Consider the following 17,641-nt stretch of genomic DNA (forward strand, 5'->3'; position numbering starts at 1 on the left):
AAGCCCCTGGAAAGTATCTGCAGGTGAATATTCAGGGTCAGCTTACACTAATATTTCAGTATTTGCACCATCCCGACTTCATAAACTGCTACTTAAATATCAGCTTTGAAGTTCTAAAACACTGTCATTTTTGTTTGAGAATGTTCTAAAACAGCTTTATGAAGGGGCTTTTTTTGTTTATGCTAAAAAAAAAAAAATCTATTTTCTTCATATTTCTCTCTTGTGGCTTATAGTTATATAACTGTTCCCTTACCTACTGAGTCCAAGGAAAAAAAGCAACAAACCTCAACAGAAAAGGAAAAAAAAAATCATCAAGCAATTATTTCAGTCCGAAATAGCATCTACTGTGGCATTGTTGTAAAATCTTACAACGCGCTGAAACCGACCACTGGTTGAAACATGTATAGTATTTCATACCAAGCTTGGGCAGAAAATAATCTGAGACAAGAGGTTTCATAAGAGAATTCATTCACTCGATTCAGCAGCTTTGGGGTTTTTTTGTTACTATAATAATATATATATATATTTTTAATAAGAAAAACATATCACTGCAAAACATATCACTGATTGCTTTTGCAAAGTTAATTTCAAACCAATGCACCAGCAGTGTATCGCTCTGGATAGATGCTTACCACCTTTACATATCGATGTAACTGGGAATATCGATGGCATACACCAAGTTCAGAGCATACATAAATTAGCTGTCTTTTTAGAAGTAACTGTTTTAAAGCAGACACTTTTTCAATGAAGCAGGCCATCATTCTAATTACATACAGCATCCTTGCACTCAGCAGAGTAATGCTCTCTGTGGTGCTAGTGTTAATAGAATTTAGATCCAGAAACACTTACAAAATAATTTCCAACCCAAGTCAGGATTGTTGTATTGACCAAATAATTTTTACAACATTTAAGATGGTAATTTTACTCTAGACTATAAATTACTGTATCTCCTGCATTACTCTGTTCTGTCTTACACGGTAGAGACTTTGAACTGAATGGTTATTTTTCCCAGCAACCAAACAAGGTAAATAAATGTGATATATTAGTACATCATCCCACCACTATGCATATGGTGCACATTAAGGTTGTATTCATTTACCATATGAATGTAATTCCTTTTACCACATCAACTATTAGTTACAAGTTGTAAATATAGCATTGTTTTTCCTGGAACTCAAAGGTCTGCATAACATCATGAAGCACTAAATATCCTTATCCTTCCACAGAATTTCCTGCATATAGTTTTAGTGACACCTGAAGCTGGATACTGCCAAAGAAGCAGCATCCAAACTCTTTCACTGTTTCCAGTCTCAAAACACATACCGCCTTCGCTTGCATCTGGATTGCACCTCACAACTTGCTCTACAATGTTACTTGCAATTACGTGCTCTGATTGACAAATCCTGAAACACAATCTCTCTTAGCCAGTTGAAAACAAGGATGGGACAGCCGCTGCGCTTAACGCTGTAGGACATACTTTCAGCCAAAACAAATATTTATAGCACACAAACTTACATGCTCATCAGTACCAAATCCCTACGACTATTTAAATGCTTTCCAAACCAGCAGTATGCTATTGCAAGGTCTTTTCAAATAAGCCCTTGTCCTCATATCTATGACGTGACTTTCTTGGCATTATATAAATACAAAATTACATCGTTTATGCAGCACCATTGCATATTTCCAGATAGACCAGAATTCATCCACCTGTTATACCACGTCTTTTTTCAGTTTAAATATTTGGAGGCTAGAACCATCATTTATGTGTGATTTAGAGAGTATCTGGAGGAATGCGGCCTCAACCTCTTTGAGGCATCAATGTGTTACAGTTTAAAAAAGAAACGACAGTGACCTTTGGTAGCTGTCTAATTTAAGGCTCTGTTCTAGATTCATGCAGATAGTCCCCGTACTTGCCGCACTGGCTACAACAGTGGCCTGTGAAGACGTGGGGAATTATAGAACCAAATACAGCATCGGGGCCTCTGTCCATTAAGCTTTCATGAGGCTTTGAAGACTAACATCAAATAACGCAATAAATGTTAAGTAGAAGAATATTTAGTGGTTGCTACCCTTTTCAAAACATGTTACAGATACTTTTCAAAGCCTTGTGGGTCTTCTCTATGAAATGAATGTTACTGAATTTGACTTACATCAGGAATAGGAGAATTTAATATCGCACTTGCTAAAGGTCTAGTAAAAGAGAAAAAAGTATTCCATTTCTTTTTACAGTCGCACTTAACAAAACACTCCTGACCTATTTCTATTTCAGTTCATACATTAACCTTAAATTCACATTGTATTTTCTCATTATAATTTTAATAAAAAGGATAAAAATTATACTACAAATGAAATCAATTTTTTTTTTGCACCAAGTATGTGACAATATATATATTTAAAATATTTTACTAGGCAGTGCATTGGAGAGTCAGTCCAAAGATCAGCTTTCAACTCAATGCCAGCAGATGGTGCTAAAGGATTCTTGCTTTATATACAATATTGTGCTACTCTGTCCAGCCATTTTTGAGAAACAAAGAATATTTGTTATGTCTGCAGTTAAGCATTATTAAAATAATATTGAATTATTTACTGGCTTTTTTTGAAGAAGGACTCGCACAATACTATAATGTGTGGAGGGGTAAAAACTGACTGTGCTCTTGAACGGGGAAAGGAGCACGTGCAGACTGTTGCTAAACTCGCTGTACTACCACAGAGCAACACTCTCTTCTTAACAGGCTGACTACAGTGAACTGCATCTACAGACTTAATAGCTTCAGCAATTTCAACCACATTTTAGGATCTGGAGGCCTTGCAAATTTTTAGCAATTATGCTAGAACACCGATTGACAGTAATCAACAATAACAGCATAATTTTCATTACTAACTAACCTGACTACTGATTTATGGAGATTTAGATACCGCTACTACCTAGCATCATAAATGCAAAAGGGAAGACTGACAGATAAGCTTTTTAAAACTAATTCACAATTAATTTTTAATGAAAAGATGCTGTTATGCAAATTAATTAATTATATATATATTTTAGGAAATAAAAAAAATCTCAATAAGTATTTATGCTATAAAAATTCTTTAGAAATGTGGAACCTTATCTTCTCTATTATCATTGGTTTTGAAACTGAAAATAGAAGTCCAGATCATGCAGAAACTTGGGTACCAAGATGTAGGTTAATTCAAGATGAGGCTCAGGATGGGGGAAGACAGTGAAGAGGGCTGTTTGCTACTAAGTTAACAGCAGACAAATGACCCGCTTGAAATCAGTGTGACTATTCACTGCGTACGGAGGCAAGCACGTATGCAAATCTTCATACAATTCAGGTTTACAGGATTAGCGTGTCTGAGTACGAAGAAATGATTACCTATGACATTACTCTTTAATCAACCAACAAAAGGTCAGGTCGTATTTTCGAAGTTTAAACCACCTGCATTATCCACTTAAATAATTAATTATCAAGCACTCACAAAAAGCTCAAATTTTCAGACTGAAAAGTGTGTGTAGCAGTTGATGAGATACAGATGTTTTATCTTTTGCTATGATTACTAATAGAGTCAAAACTAATGATTTCTCTAGTCTCAAGACCATAGCTTTAATTTAATAATAATGTTAATTGATAAAAAGACTTTCAGGTATTCAAATACTTATTTAGGAATTGTAGCTGTAAAAAAACCCAAACAAAATACAGCTGCTTTTAAAAGTAGCTTGGCTAGTAGCTAGAGTGTTCTTTGGCAAGACAGGAAACTGGTGATTAAATTTTGAATCCTTTGGGAGAATTCATATTTTATAAATTGAAAAGATTATGTATTATAAAAATTTGTATCTGAGGAAGATATTCTACATGTTAGCAATAGTAAAAGTGTTCAATGAATCCTCTCAATTAAATCTCAGTTAAATCCAGTAATTGTTTTTTTAAGTACAAAATCACACGCTAACATTCACACATGTGCCCTGCTACACAGCTACACTACTGAAAGCATTTAATTTCTCTAACACACTTCAGAAAACCTGAATATAGTACCTGCTAAAAAATATAAAACTATGCAATGAAAGCACTCCCATAATCCTCGTGATGCAAATGTGATACATACAGAGAGTAACATTTTCTAGTTTTATGGGCTAACATAAAAGAGGTAATATAATTTGTTTTATTCACATATGTGTGGAAGATCAATGCAATAACTCACATCAGTATTAGTAGTAGTAGTAATACAGTTACAGGCAGACTCTACATTTCATTAGTACTGGATACTTTTCTCGGTTAAGCCTAATTTCATTAAGCAAATCAAATTTCTAAATTAGATATCTTTTGGGGTTTCAAAATATGAAAACTAAAAAATAATTATGAAAAAAATCTGTCGATATTTTGAAAGCAATAGAACAGTCTCTTCATATTCTATTAATATAGTGCAACGCTAGCAGAAAAGCCCTTCATCTTCACCTCGACTATGGAAATACCTACCAGTTTATTGGCACAAACCATTTTATAAGCATAAACAACTTTAAGACAATTGAATTCACCACTGTAAGCCTCCCCGCCAAGAAAGTACATCCAGTTTTTGGAAAAACAAAACCTTTGAAGACATAGACTGACATTCACTAATCTGATTGGCCTCTACCCGGTAGGTATAGGTGAGGGATCATTAAGGAGGAGAAAATGGGATATTCCAACCACAAAGACATTTGTTCATAAAAGAATAGAGCAAGTATGTGTGTAGCAAGGAATTTGGTGACAATTTTTAATATATAAGCAACAGCTAGAGATGACCGTCTAGATACGATTATAACCAATATAGCAAACGAGATCAAAAACATGGTGGTGAAAGGAACTTACATGAAACTGGTAAAGATATGAGAGTGTTCAGTGTGCTTTTATAAGGGAAAGAACAAGGACAACAGGATAATATTTTGAACTATTTTGGGAAGACAGGTTTCAATAGATACAGCACACTGTTCTCTAAGATCTCATGGGAAGTTAAGTCTACAGAAAAACAAAGGAAAAGGTAATAAGGATATTAGTGAAAACCGCTCCGATGCAGCAGAAGGATAAGATGGCCAAGAAGATACCAGATGGCACAACTGAAAGTTCTCCAGTGACTGTAAACACAGGAAAGTCAGGCAGAAAGATCCAAATAAGTGAGATTTTTCTGAACCAGTGTAAGAGACAAGGTATGAGCAAGCAGGGACAAAACCAGGATAGCCAAGCGTAGATGAGATGCAACTCACTATGACATCAGGAATAACAGTCATTTTAGAAACACAAAACCATGCTAAATTTTCACGAGAAATTAGTCTGTTATTAAAAGCGAGCAATAGACGATGCCATGCATTTGAAAGTATTTCAGTAAAAGTCTTCAATAAAAAGGCCCACGGCAGTCAGGCAGTAAACGTAAGTAAAAGCGGCAATGACAACTGTTGTCTCAATTAGAGAATATCTAAATGAGGTAAATGTTTGGAACTCAATTGGCCTGAGAATACTGATTTGAGGATACTGTGAAAATGAAACTAAATAATACCAGAGTTATAACTGTTGTTTTATGGATATTGGGTGAGGTTCTGCAAGAACTAAAAGAAGTCCTGTGTTGTTTAAGCAGCAGGAAAGGAAAAACTAAGAAATTAGTCTGCTTAATCCCAACAAACAGAAAAAATACTGGCAGAACATTTGTATTTTTACATATATATATACACACACACACTGACACACATAATTTCCTAGAAATAAACAAGGAGATGAGCAACAGCTGACTTGGATTTGTTATGAACAAATCATGTCAAAGCAATTTTTTTCTTGCAATGGCAGAGTAACAGGACTTGTGTTCAGGGAGACGTCGTGTATTTTCACTTCAGTAAGGACTCTGGCACTGTTCCACATGCACAATTTCTTAAGGAAAATGGGGAAGCACATGTTTAGAAGATGCTACTATACATCAGATGAAAAGCCAGTTGAAAATCTATATTCAGAAAGCTATTCATTGTCAAAATGTTTAACATACGACTGCAGATTACGTTTGCAGACATGAGTTGCTGCAAGTCTGCTGGAGGACAGGATGAGAACTGAAAATGAGTTTGACAAGTTGGGGAAACAGTCTAAAAGGAATACAATTCAGAAAGTTTAAAGACAAGATTCCACAGTCAAACTACACAGAGAAGGAGAAACAACTTCTTGAACATTCTTCAGAAAAGACTGAAATTTATATTGGCTCATACACTTAAAGAATTAACACTGTAATGCTGTTTTGAAACAAACAGATATCCCATGGGGATGTGATCCCATGTGTTTACTGGTCTGTAAAATGGGTTTTTTTCTACTTATTACTGGAAAGGCTTCAACTGTATTGCTGGGTCTACTTTGATGAAGACAGACAATTGAATAGGAGAAGAATCACCGAAAAAAAGATCAGAGGTCTAGAAAAGCATGAGTTATGGCAAAAGACAGAAAGAATTGGGTTATTACATCTGGAAGCAAAGAATTGCACGTCGTGGTAATCCAAACAACTGAAAGTTGTTGCAAGGAGGAAATAAATAATCTGTTCTCCACACAAGGAATAAATACATAAGAAATTATAGAATTCAACTGCTGCAAAATATAACTGGATACTAGGCTGAACACTGGGGAAAGACTGCTAATGGTAGGGCTTGTAAGGCCCAAAAATGTATTTGCCAAAGTTTATAACAGAAGGTTGGACAAGCATCAGTTGAGAACGGTTTTGGTGTAGTTAAGCCTTTTTTGGGAAAGATCAGGTGACCAAAGCTCCACTCCGCCCTGTTTCCTCTGGTTCTGTCATTACAAAGTAAAATGCAATCCCACAACCTAGGAAATGTCCAAACGCTAAGAGTTGCCACTTGAGCTTCAAAGGGAGAGTAGGATCTGAAAGTGATGCACACCATTTGCATTTGCATGCAAATGAATTCTCTCATCTCTTCTTTCCAGCCATCACAGGGTAGTTCCTCCCCTCACCGCCCACTTCTCGCCTCCTGTTAGGCTGGGCAAGTGCAAAACACAGCATCTTTCCCTCTCCATTAACCTCTACACGTCCTACCACCCTATTCAGGAATAACACACGTCCTGAAGCATAGTGTCACGTCCCCAAGTGGTACCTTGCTATCAGATCACAGCCTCTAAATATGCAAAAGCCAACCTTGTGATACAGATCACACATGGGCTTCAAGGGGCACCAAGGGGAGGGTCACATCCTCTCCTTCTGACCTCCCCCGCCTCCCCAAAGCAAGCCACATGCCAAGAAGAGAAAAATAAAAGCCCCTTTACTCTATCCAAAGCGACTTTACATCTCCACAGTAAATTATGCTAATTAATGTGAACTCAACATGGCTCAGGGCTACTCCAAAGGGTACAACTATTTCAGATCCTCTGCTCTGTTCTGAATTATTTCTGTGCTTGGTCAGAAATTGTCCACAGAAACATTTCTGCATCACAAAAGGCCTGTCCACTGAAGTGAAGTACTGCCATGTTTCTACATTTTCAAAACCAATTAATTTAGAAAGAAAAAAACCTCTACATTTGATCAAAGAGCATGGTGAAATATTTTCTGAATTTCAGGTTTTAATTTGAGAAGGAAAAAAGGACTTAACCTAAATGTAATCAAGCTGTTTTGTGAAGAATAAAAATAGTTTCCAGCAGATGTGTCCCACGTAGGAATTTCATATCTTTGAGATTTAAATTCATCAAATTTGGTTTAAATAGATCAATGCATTCGAGAGCTATTAGGGAGAAACTAAACAGACAGTGAGGCTGCATAGGTATAATTTCTTTAAGAAGCCAGCTTAAAAGTTAAAAATTAAAGAATCTAAATAATGAATATTTCAGTAACATATTTCTTCTGTTAAACCAAAAACGTAAAGAATTTTTCCATACCGTCCAGTTGGCCAGAAAATTGTCCTTGATAGAGAATATCAAACAAAACGCTTATTTATCACGTATGCTATAGCCCACCTGGTTTGTCAGCTTGAGTTAAGTACCATTCTAAAGCATGAATATATGCAGCTAGAGATCAAGAGCTCAGTGTTCCCTACAGTAATGAAACCAGATAAAGGAACCTAAATGAAATGTAACTGGTAGAGTAATGGGTACCCAATGGGATGGTATTTAGGGCAGCTTGATCATACTAGTCTGCTGATTGATGTACATCAGAGGCAACAGGTACTAAGAAAGGAGGAAAGAAATGCTCCTGTTTTAGATTATTTTTGTTGAAACTCCTCTGGCATCATGATTTGGTACAGTGCCATTAAATGCATGTTGCTGTGAAGTCATTTTAAGATGAAAATTAGAGATAGATAAATAGAGGAAAAATAGGAAAGAAGTATCAACTTTGAGAGTATCTAAATTCCAATGGATAATGCTCATTGAAAGCATGAATAAACTGTATTCTGAAATCATAAAAAATCATAAGCTTCAAATACAAAAAGACATCAGAGAAGTTAAATATCTAGCATCCCACAAATGGATGGAAGTTACAGTTGCAGTAACAGGGCTCAAAACCCAACAAATCTGCTGGTGCTTTCCATTTCTGACAAAATCAGAACTAAGCAGAAACAGCTCTTTTTATTTGCCTTTTCAAAAAAAAATTTGACTGAACAGAGATGCCTATAGAAAGCTATTTCTGGGAAAAATTAAACCCCCCAGATTACCATCTCTTTGAAGCAGAAACTGTCTTTTACTATACACATGTCTAGGCCTATGTACAGTGCCATGAGATTCCAATTCATAGCAAAGGTTTCCAGGCATGCTAGATCACAAAAAAAGCTACACAATGGCAACTAGTAAACATAGGAGCCATTTCATTTCCCTAAAAGTACCAGTTTAATAGGACTACAGACAAAGAGACTTATCAGGTAGCTATTGTTTGATTCTAAACAGGAGTAACGATAGCCTAGTGTTATCTTTGAAAACGGCAAAACTTCAATACACTACAAATTTGCATTAGAGAAGACAGTCAATAGATTATAACAAAATCTACCTATTTTAGTTAGATACTACATACAAAATCTCAGCACGTAATATGCGAAGACGGGCTGCACTTGCAGGACTTGAAAACGCTGTAAGGAGACACCTAAAAATGTTCATTGTTTCGTACAAGTAAAGTCTTCAGGGTTTTCTCCTCAAAAAGGCAGTTTTGATCTTTAGGATTTTCAAGCTCACTTGACTGTCAAGCTCTGTCAAGTTCCCTTCACAGACTTTTTGGAGTTTACAAGTTTATAAGCTCTGCAAAAATAGCGCAGAGTTTGCATTTTCTTTATATTGATAGACTGCAAAATATGTATGAAGTATTCACAGAGATTTTTGTCCCTCAACCAAAGCCATATTTATTTAAAGATGCTCATAAAATTCTGCTAGCCACATCCCAGAAAAGCTCCCATCTCTAGAATCAGGCTATTGGAAGGATAAGGGGGATAGTTTGCTCACATCCTCTGCCTGAAGATTCTGCAACTGTGTGAACTGAACTTCTGTATCTTGTTCAATTTTTTAATAGTTTTCATAGTCAATGCTAAAAAAGTTGTAAGTTAAATTCAGGTATTAGTTAGTTGTGCTTCTTCAAAATAGTTCATGGGATGCAATTTCAGTCAAACCACCTCTTTTTTTCAAATTCAAGTAACTCCAGTTGAGTAACAGATTGAGTATGGGGCAACACACAACTTTACCAAATTGATTAATTTGGAAGATGTCAGATACTGTTTACACTATATGAAATTATATTCCAGTTATAACTGCAATATATGCCAGATATGACAACTCTTGTTTTCTAGAGGTCCTCTGCAGGCAGCAGGTATGTTTTTACTAGTATTTAAGAAGGGCCAGAGAAGACCTTAAGTGTGTGGCAGAAAACCTAACAAACACTCTTCTTAAGACAGACAGAATTATACTGCTTCTCACCCCTGCTCTTCAGGGCATTTTCTTTTTGGCTGAACAGGACCTCTGTTTGGCTGTGATGCACCCCTCTATTCCCGTACGTAAAGCTCTCACAAGCTGTCCTGAACATCGCTTACTCCTGCGAAGTGGCTCACTAAGGCTTTTTCTCAAGCTACATGTCTGCCACCTTCTTTGCTTTGGGGATCAGGAATTAATTTATTGTGTGGAGTGAAACTGGCCTAATAACGAGATCACTTTCTACCCTTCGTGTTACATAATGCAGGCACAGCAGGGTTGAACAGTCATAGCATTTCATTGCTTTCCATAGAAAACTATCAGTTAAAAGAGAGAACCTTCATGAGAACAAAGATTTGGGATTTCCTGGGAAATGGTGCAAGATGGAAGAGATTAAATACTTTGGGAAGTGCAAGGTGAGTTTGGGTGGGGAGGGGTTAAAAGCAAGTTAGGCTGAAGCAGGGTTACTGACTTACTAGTTTGGTTATATGGTACGAGCCCTGTTGCTTGCACTGGAACCAATTAAAATGCCTAGTACATGAGAGCAAGGATTAGGCACGTAGCACCCTACCAAAGTGTTAAACGAAAAAGTTTTAAGCTTGCTTCTTTAATCCATCCCACATGTCTGTCCTTCTTTCACCTAGGTGTCCCGCTTGGGCCGTCATACATCTCATTACAATGACCTTAGTCTAAGTTAAAATTCACTGTTTGAGTAACTCTATTGATAGCTCCATAGATTGAGCTATTGATAACTCTCTCACAGTAGAAACCTATACACAGAAGATTACAGATGCATAGAATACAGTCTGCACCGGAGCAATATACAGCTTTTTTTGTTTTAAACAACTCAAGTACAGGTATTTAATGAAATCATCATGTTGAGAGAAAAAGATCTACTCATATTGAACAGGAAATACAAAAACCGAATTCCATTCTCTCACTCGTGGATCCACTCCTTCCCAATTGAATGAGTGAGAAGAAAAAAAAAAGTATTTGCAGTGTTCAGCGTCCTATAACTTTAAAAATTAGTTCTACTTGTGCTGCAAAGCAAGCACTGTTTACCCTCGATTCTTTAAATTAGGACTGATCACAACTACAAAAAAAGAAACACTGTACTTTGACATTAATGTTACCTAAAACTTTGTCATGCGAAGTGTTCGCTCAGGCCAGTGTTAGACAACGTCCTTACAAACCAGGTTTTTCTGGTTTTGCTTACCTCTTGGGTTATCACCAATGATACTGGTTTTGCCATTCCAGTACCAGAGCAGCAACGTTGCATCACGCGATCCTGAGAGAATGTAACAATTTCCTCCAATATAGGACTCAGACCGAGCAAGACAGGTTACAACGTCCCAGTGTCCAAATATTACTTGTATCAGTTTACCTGAAACACATAAAATTGATTGTTTTAAAACTATGCTTTTATTCTTTCTAAGGTAAATTAAATACATTATAAAGTATTTTAGAAATATTTTCTTTATTAAAAAAAGGTTCCAAAAAGAACTACAGTGGAGAGTACTTTTTTTTTTTTCTTCATTTGGTGGAAACTTACTTAAAAGTGCAGCAGTCCATACAGTCCATACAAAAAAATATTTACAGTCCATAAATATTATACTTTATTCAAGGCCAATCATGCCAAAAGGTTTTTTTAATTCTATATGTTTACATTTACTTTACAGACAGGAAACATGATGGGATTCTCTTTTAAGGCAAGTTTAAGGTAAGTTTACTGATGAAAGTTAACAGTAAAAATGCAAATCTGCTGATGAAGTGGGAAACAGAATCAGAAGAAGCTACAGAACATGTAGGACCCAGAAGAAATTGGTAGTGTGAGAGCATACATGTGCATATAGCATATGCAGCTTTTGAGCATCTCCTTAAACAGAGAAAAGAAGATTTAGATGAAAAATTACTCTTGTACCCAGGTTTTTCCATCACCATTTAAATACTTGCCATTTATTTCAACCAGCATCCTTCCCTTTTAAGAATTTCAGTAATGTTCAAAAAAACCTTAGAAGACAGACCTGGAAAAAACTCCCTTACCTGCTGCATATAGGACAAATGTTTGTACCGCTGATAAGGGACATAAATGTTAAAAAGAAAGGAAAGCGTAGGCAGTTAAAAACGTGCCATTCAAGAGTCTGTATAGACATGAACATGACTGTTACCTTTTAATCTTAACTAAACAGGGCAATATTTTCAGAAAAGTGTGAATTTGGATGCTCATGCGTAGTGGATTTGCATGGGGAGAGCAAACACATGTAAGGTCACCCAAAGCAGATCTCTGCTGGACCACCCTGCCAGAGAGTGGCTCCTACACCGCAAACATGCCATGTGTCCTGCCAGTTTCTGGATCTGCCAGCAGCATACGTGATCCTACAAAATGAGAATGTAAGCACTAAAATCCATCTCACTGGGTTTGCTGAAGGCTAGCAACTGCAGATCTTGTAGGGACAGGACAAGAGAGACACACACATATTTCTTATGTGACTGCTTGGCTGATTCAGGTAACATGGACCAGGCCAAATTCTACATCCAGTGACACAAGGAAGTGTGATGCCATCCATGTGTGACCTCAGATTCCTCAGCCCAAATGACCGTGCATCCATTTGCACTTTGGGCTGAATAAAGAATGAGGAAGAACAGAAGGGGAAAAGAGTGATGGCTTTGGAAGGATTAACAACATAGGGCAAAAAAGAAATAGGAAATGCAAACTACTGTACCTGAAATAAAATGTTCTGAAAAGTTTTTAAAAATAACTAGTAACATGACAAGTAGCAACACAAATGAGTGCTGGGATTCAAATGAAGCATATCTTAATAAAATATTTTGGTGCATGAGTTAAAAACGATTAGTCAATCATATAATACGGCTAGCAGGACACATTTCATAGCCCTCTTTCTACGCAGTACGAAGGCATTGTATTTGTATCCAGCCACTAAATAACGCTAACGGTAACAAAAGACTTAAGGGAGTGGTTCTGGTAAGAGCCTGATTTGTAACAGAAGATCAAAAAGGCAATTGCATTAAAGTGGAAAAAAAACAGAAAAAAAAACAAGAGAAAGGTATGAATGTCTACAAAAAGGGGGAATTACTTTAGTACGTGAAGAAAAAATAGAATAACATGATGCAATTTAAAGGAAACCTGTACATCGGATTTAAAATAAAACACTGACAAAACTTATCAGGCAAGTATAATTCTCCAAGAGGAATTACAAAATATGCCTTTTCCTACTGGCAGGGGCAAACCCCTGGAAGGTACGCTTGCTGCGCAGATCTACCTTGTCTCGGAAAGGAGAGCAACTCAGGGATCACGTCTTTCACTCACCGCTATGAGTCTGTAACAGCCTTCTATAGCCACCACCTCTGCACGCCAGGGCTTTAATTAGTGCCGCAGGGCCACCTCACTGTCTCAGATGCTGGCCAGTCACCAGATTTAGTTAGGAAAAGTTACTGAACTTCACAGCTAGGAGCAGTGAAACACTTCTAGACTCCATAACCCCGTTTTGGCAATATGCAAAACCATCTCACCAAGTGTATGTTTTTCCTTGAAAATTCAAGTTGTCATCTACATAGTTTAGATTTGAGAATAACTTAATTATGTGATATATTCTTCAGTTGTATAGCCATAGGTATTCAACTACCTGAGGTGATTTATACTTTCAGAACACAAGTTTATGCTATAAACATCGCTGAGTTATAGAGATCTCTCTTTCAATTATATTCTGTTTATAGGTTCTGTTCTAGAAAACAAACATTTTTCAAGGCTATTTGTTTGACAGTTGTTCATGTAGTTGCACGGCCTTGTTAGTTTTACTTTGTTACTGTGCAGCTAAGGTTCAACGAATTTCATCAAAACAAGAAATAAGCTTTTGCTCTTTCATATTAGTAAAAAAAAAAACCCAAGCAAAACATTAATCTCGTAAGAGTTCCTCACTTTTTTTGTTTCCTTTAATATGAATTGTCCTCTCTACGCAGTAATATCAAACTTTAACATATGCACTCAGATATCCCTTTTTTGACAAAACAAATTTTCTAGTTAATGTTTTATTTGACAGCTGTGCTACAAATAATTAAAAGAAAAACAAGACTCAAGTCTCTGCACTACTGAATCTAAGATGCTGTCTAGAAATCATTGCCACTGCTGGAGGAAGGTTTATTGTGCTTATGCTATACTAGCCATGCTGAGAATCCATGATATATGTCAAAAGTACTTCCTGTTGAAAGAACCCAAACCAACCCAAAATCTGGTAGGAAAAAGGTTCCCTTTTTGTGCAAGTGCTAAAATATAACTGAATTCAACCCCTGTGATCGCTTGCAATTATGCATTACTGATCACGTCATCTTTTTCCCTTGCTGTTCTGCTGATTTCAGAGTAAGTATTCCACTACTATACTCTCATTTTAATTCAAAGAAAAATAAACTACCTGAATTTGCTTGATTTCAGCTAGAGCTGAAATTGCTATATTGACAAACAGGAGACACTCAGAAGACACAAATCTTCTGCAATGTTTTTGACAACTCTATTTTCATTTATACCATAATTAGCTATGGTAGTAATGAGATGCCTGGTGTATCTGACTTACACACAGAGGACATAACCTAATGAGATATTTGTAGTTCAGATTGCTATAGGACAAAGCTACCAAAATCATAGAAGTTCCTTCCACAGGTGTAAAGTAAAATCTATCCTTCAACATAAAAGAATTAGTTCTCTATTCATGTAATCAAGAATATACACGGAATGTTTATTTCTGCTAGCTAACTTTTCTGAAGACTCCTTTAAATTCCCAGTTTTATGTAAATTTATTTTCATCAATGAGAAAATTAAACTAAGAAGGGTCTAACAAGCTGTCTGTATAATGAATTGTAGGCAGTCAGTATGAAGTAAATGGAACTTCTTTATACTTAAGGCTTTAAAATTGCAAAAATGACAGATAGACTAAAATATGCCATGAGATCTAGTCTTAACAGATTTTCATTAAAGACCATCCTGTTTTGTTAAACATTTTGGTTTGCCAAGTGTGAAAAACACCATTAACTAATATATTTAAGAAATGATGACAAACATGTAGGATATTCCCTAAGGATTAATAACTTACTGGAAAGCTTGATGGCACACACACATTAACTACACCGGGCCATTAATCCCAAAGAAGTACCTTGCAGTGAGGTCGCTATTCCCATTATAAGATAATGAAAGGGAAAAAAATCATACCTATTTTTTTCTGGGGCTTCATGGATTTAAATTCCTGTAGCTCTTACATTGAAAGATTCTCTGCTATTTAGCATGACACATGCGTGACTTCAATGGTTTGGATACATGCCAGCTGACAGACTAATTTAACTGCTGCCCATTATATCAATCAGTTTATATTATATGAAAGAATTCAGGGGCTCCAAATCAATTTTTCTGTTATAGTATAGCTTTCAAAGGCTTTCATAAGTATTCTTTCACCAGATTTCAAGACTTCACTTCTGTTCTCATTCTGTGGTGCTTGCCTGCATTTCCTAAAAAAAAAAATAAAAATTCTCTGGTGCTGAAAACCAACCAGAGTTAAATTTAAGTAAGCACTCTAAGAACAATTACTTCTCCTGGTATGCAAAGCTTCACAAAAACTCATTTACTTGTGGAAACTACAGTGTAAGAATAGGCATGCCTGTCAGGTAGATTTGAAGTGTGATGCTATGGCTAAACAAGAGCTCCTTGTCTTACATCTGCCATCATTCCACAAAAATGATGGCATACGATACACAGTAGCAGTAGGTAAGAAAAGATTTGACAAATATTATTAATAGGGGAATAAATACATTCTCCACTTTCTCCCCCCAGCCCCCGTTCTTTCTTTATTTGAAACAGTAGGTTGATGAGGAACAGAAAAATCTTTTAGGCTATTTCCATATTTTAAAAATACATTACCTGAGTCGGTAGAATAAACTCGGAAACTCTTATCCCAGAAGCCACAGACCAAGATGTATCGATTATCAGAGGTGATGACAAAACACTGGGAATGTACCTGAATGCTTTGGTCTAAGAGGTCAGTGATTTGCCTTCTGTGCATACCTGTGTTGCTGGCTGAACAGAAAGACACAAAGAGCAAAAAATTTTAGCATTCGCATTCACAGAACAAAAGCAGATTTTAGAAACTTACATTCACACCAAAACTATTCCTGACTGCTGTTATGTGGGGTTTTGTGGCAGGGGCATTTTCTTTCTACTTTTGCTATAAAACACTCATTACACTTCTGGGAACAATGCTGATTCCTTGTAGTATATATTCTAAAATAGAAGAAATCCCTTATTTAAGTCAAATGCAGCTGACAAATATAAATGAAAGACTGCAAAAAGGAATGTTACATAAAAATGTAATAAGCTTCCTTCCCCCCTTCTTCTAGTATAGGAAATTAAAAATTAAGAAACAAACGAAGGGAATGTAATTGTAAGGCAGTATATATACGTATATGCTATATAGTGGCTCAAATGCAGCAGACAACAGAATTATGATTTCAAAATCGTACACAAGTTGTATTTCATTGCAAGCATTGTAATTTTAAAAAAAAGAATGACTGCAGTAAATATCACTACCATTTCACACTTTTTTGAGCATTGCACAAAAATTAACCAGCTTGTTTCCACAACCTTCTTTACAGTTGAGAGAAAACATATTATATTTTGTCCTTATTAATTGATGTGTGTGCATATATATATATATATATGTGTGTGTGTCCCTATAGATATGTATCATGAAAATCCTACACTGTAGGAAGATCTTTTAACATGCTTTGGTCCTGAGGGAACCTGACTCCCATCCCAGGCAAGTAAGTTCTCCTGGGCCTGGGTTTGCCGACTGCTTGGAGCACCATTACTTCCATTCCAGATGGTCCCCCAGACGCGTCTCTGTCCTGGTCTTGTGTTCCTCTTTACTCTTTAATTTCTTTCCATTCTCACAGGCTAGCTACCCCCTAAGCCTTGGACTTACTCCATTTACTCTATATCAAATCCTTAATTTATTTATGCTTTCACTGTGTTTAAAATGTTGATACTTTCTTGTCCATATGGATAGCAAATAATTTAGCGAGGTATTGCCATTTGCTCTGCAGGTAACACAACGGGGCCTTGACCGCCGTTGGGACCACATAAAGAGTAAAAACAATGCATTATAAATGCACAGCACAGCATTATACAGAAGCATTCTGTATGACAAAATAATGGCAAATAAATACTCCCAAAAACATGCGGATCAACACATTCAGTGGGAATAAGACCGTCAGAAAACTTCACCTCAAAAAGAGGTGTGGGATCTATGTCATATCAGATATTGCTGTATTACATCCTCCTGTGCAACTAGAAAATGAAGACAGCAGGAACCCCTCCTCATGACCAAGACAGCAACAAGATTCCTGCTATAACCATAAAAGTGTAATTTTGTGGTCCTCTTAGGTGCCATTTCTAGGTAAATGTGTCTAGCCACAATTAAAAACCTTTAATATTAGCTACATAATTACTTGCTTGTACCCAATGATCTACTTAACAGTGACAAAGAAAGCCTTAAACCTTTTAAACTATGTCCAATGTAATCACAAGGCTGATTTGAGATCTATTGTATGAAGAGACTATTAAAACATCTTTCAGAACTGTGAACATTAATTTTAAAGGTGTTTATACCAAACAGAAGTAAAAGTATTTTGTAAATTAAAGGCAAGCCAGAAAATGGAATTATAATTTTAAAATTATAAAAAATGCAAATGAA

At 36.3% G+C, this 17,641-nt stretch overlaps 1 protein-coding gene across 1 annotated transcript in view; it reads right to left on the reverse strand.

Moving 5' to 3' along the window:
- LRBA (LPS responsive beige-like anchor protein) overlaps positions 1 to 17,641 on the reverse strand; it is a 218,713-nt gene that overhangs the window by 17,075 nt on the left and 183,997 nt on the right. The window contains exons 18-19 of the mRNA XM_009643664.2: positions 15,811 to 15,966; positions 11,107 to 11,274 (exon numbers count right to left, since the gene is read on the reverse strand). Of these exons, the coding sequence (XP_009641959.1) occupies positions 11,107 to 11,274; positions 15,811 to 15,966 (324 nt within the window). The remainder of the gene's footprint in view (positions 1 to 11,106; positions 11,275 to 15,810; positions 15,967 to 17,641) is intronic.

The sequence above is a fragment of the Egretta garzetta genome, unplaced genomic scaffold (genome assembly GCF_000687185.1).
Source record: "Egretta garzetta isolate BGI_Z169 unplaced genomic scaffold, ASM68718v1 scaffold258, whole genome shotgun sequence".
Lineage (NCBI taxonomy): Eukaryota > Metazoa > Chordata > Aves > Pelecaniformes > Ardeidae > Egretta > Egretta garzetta.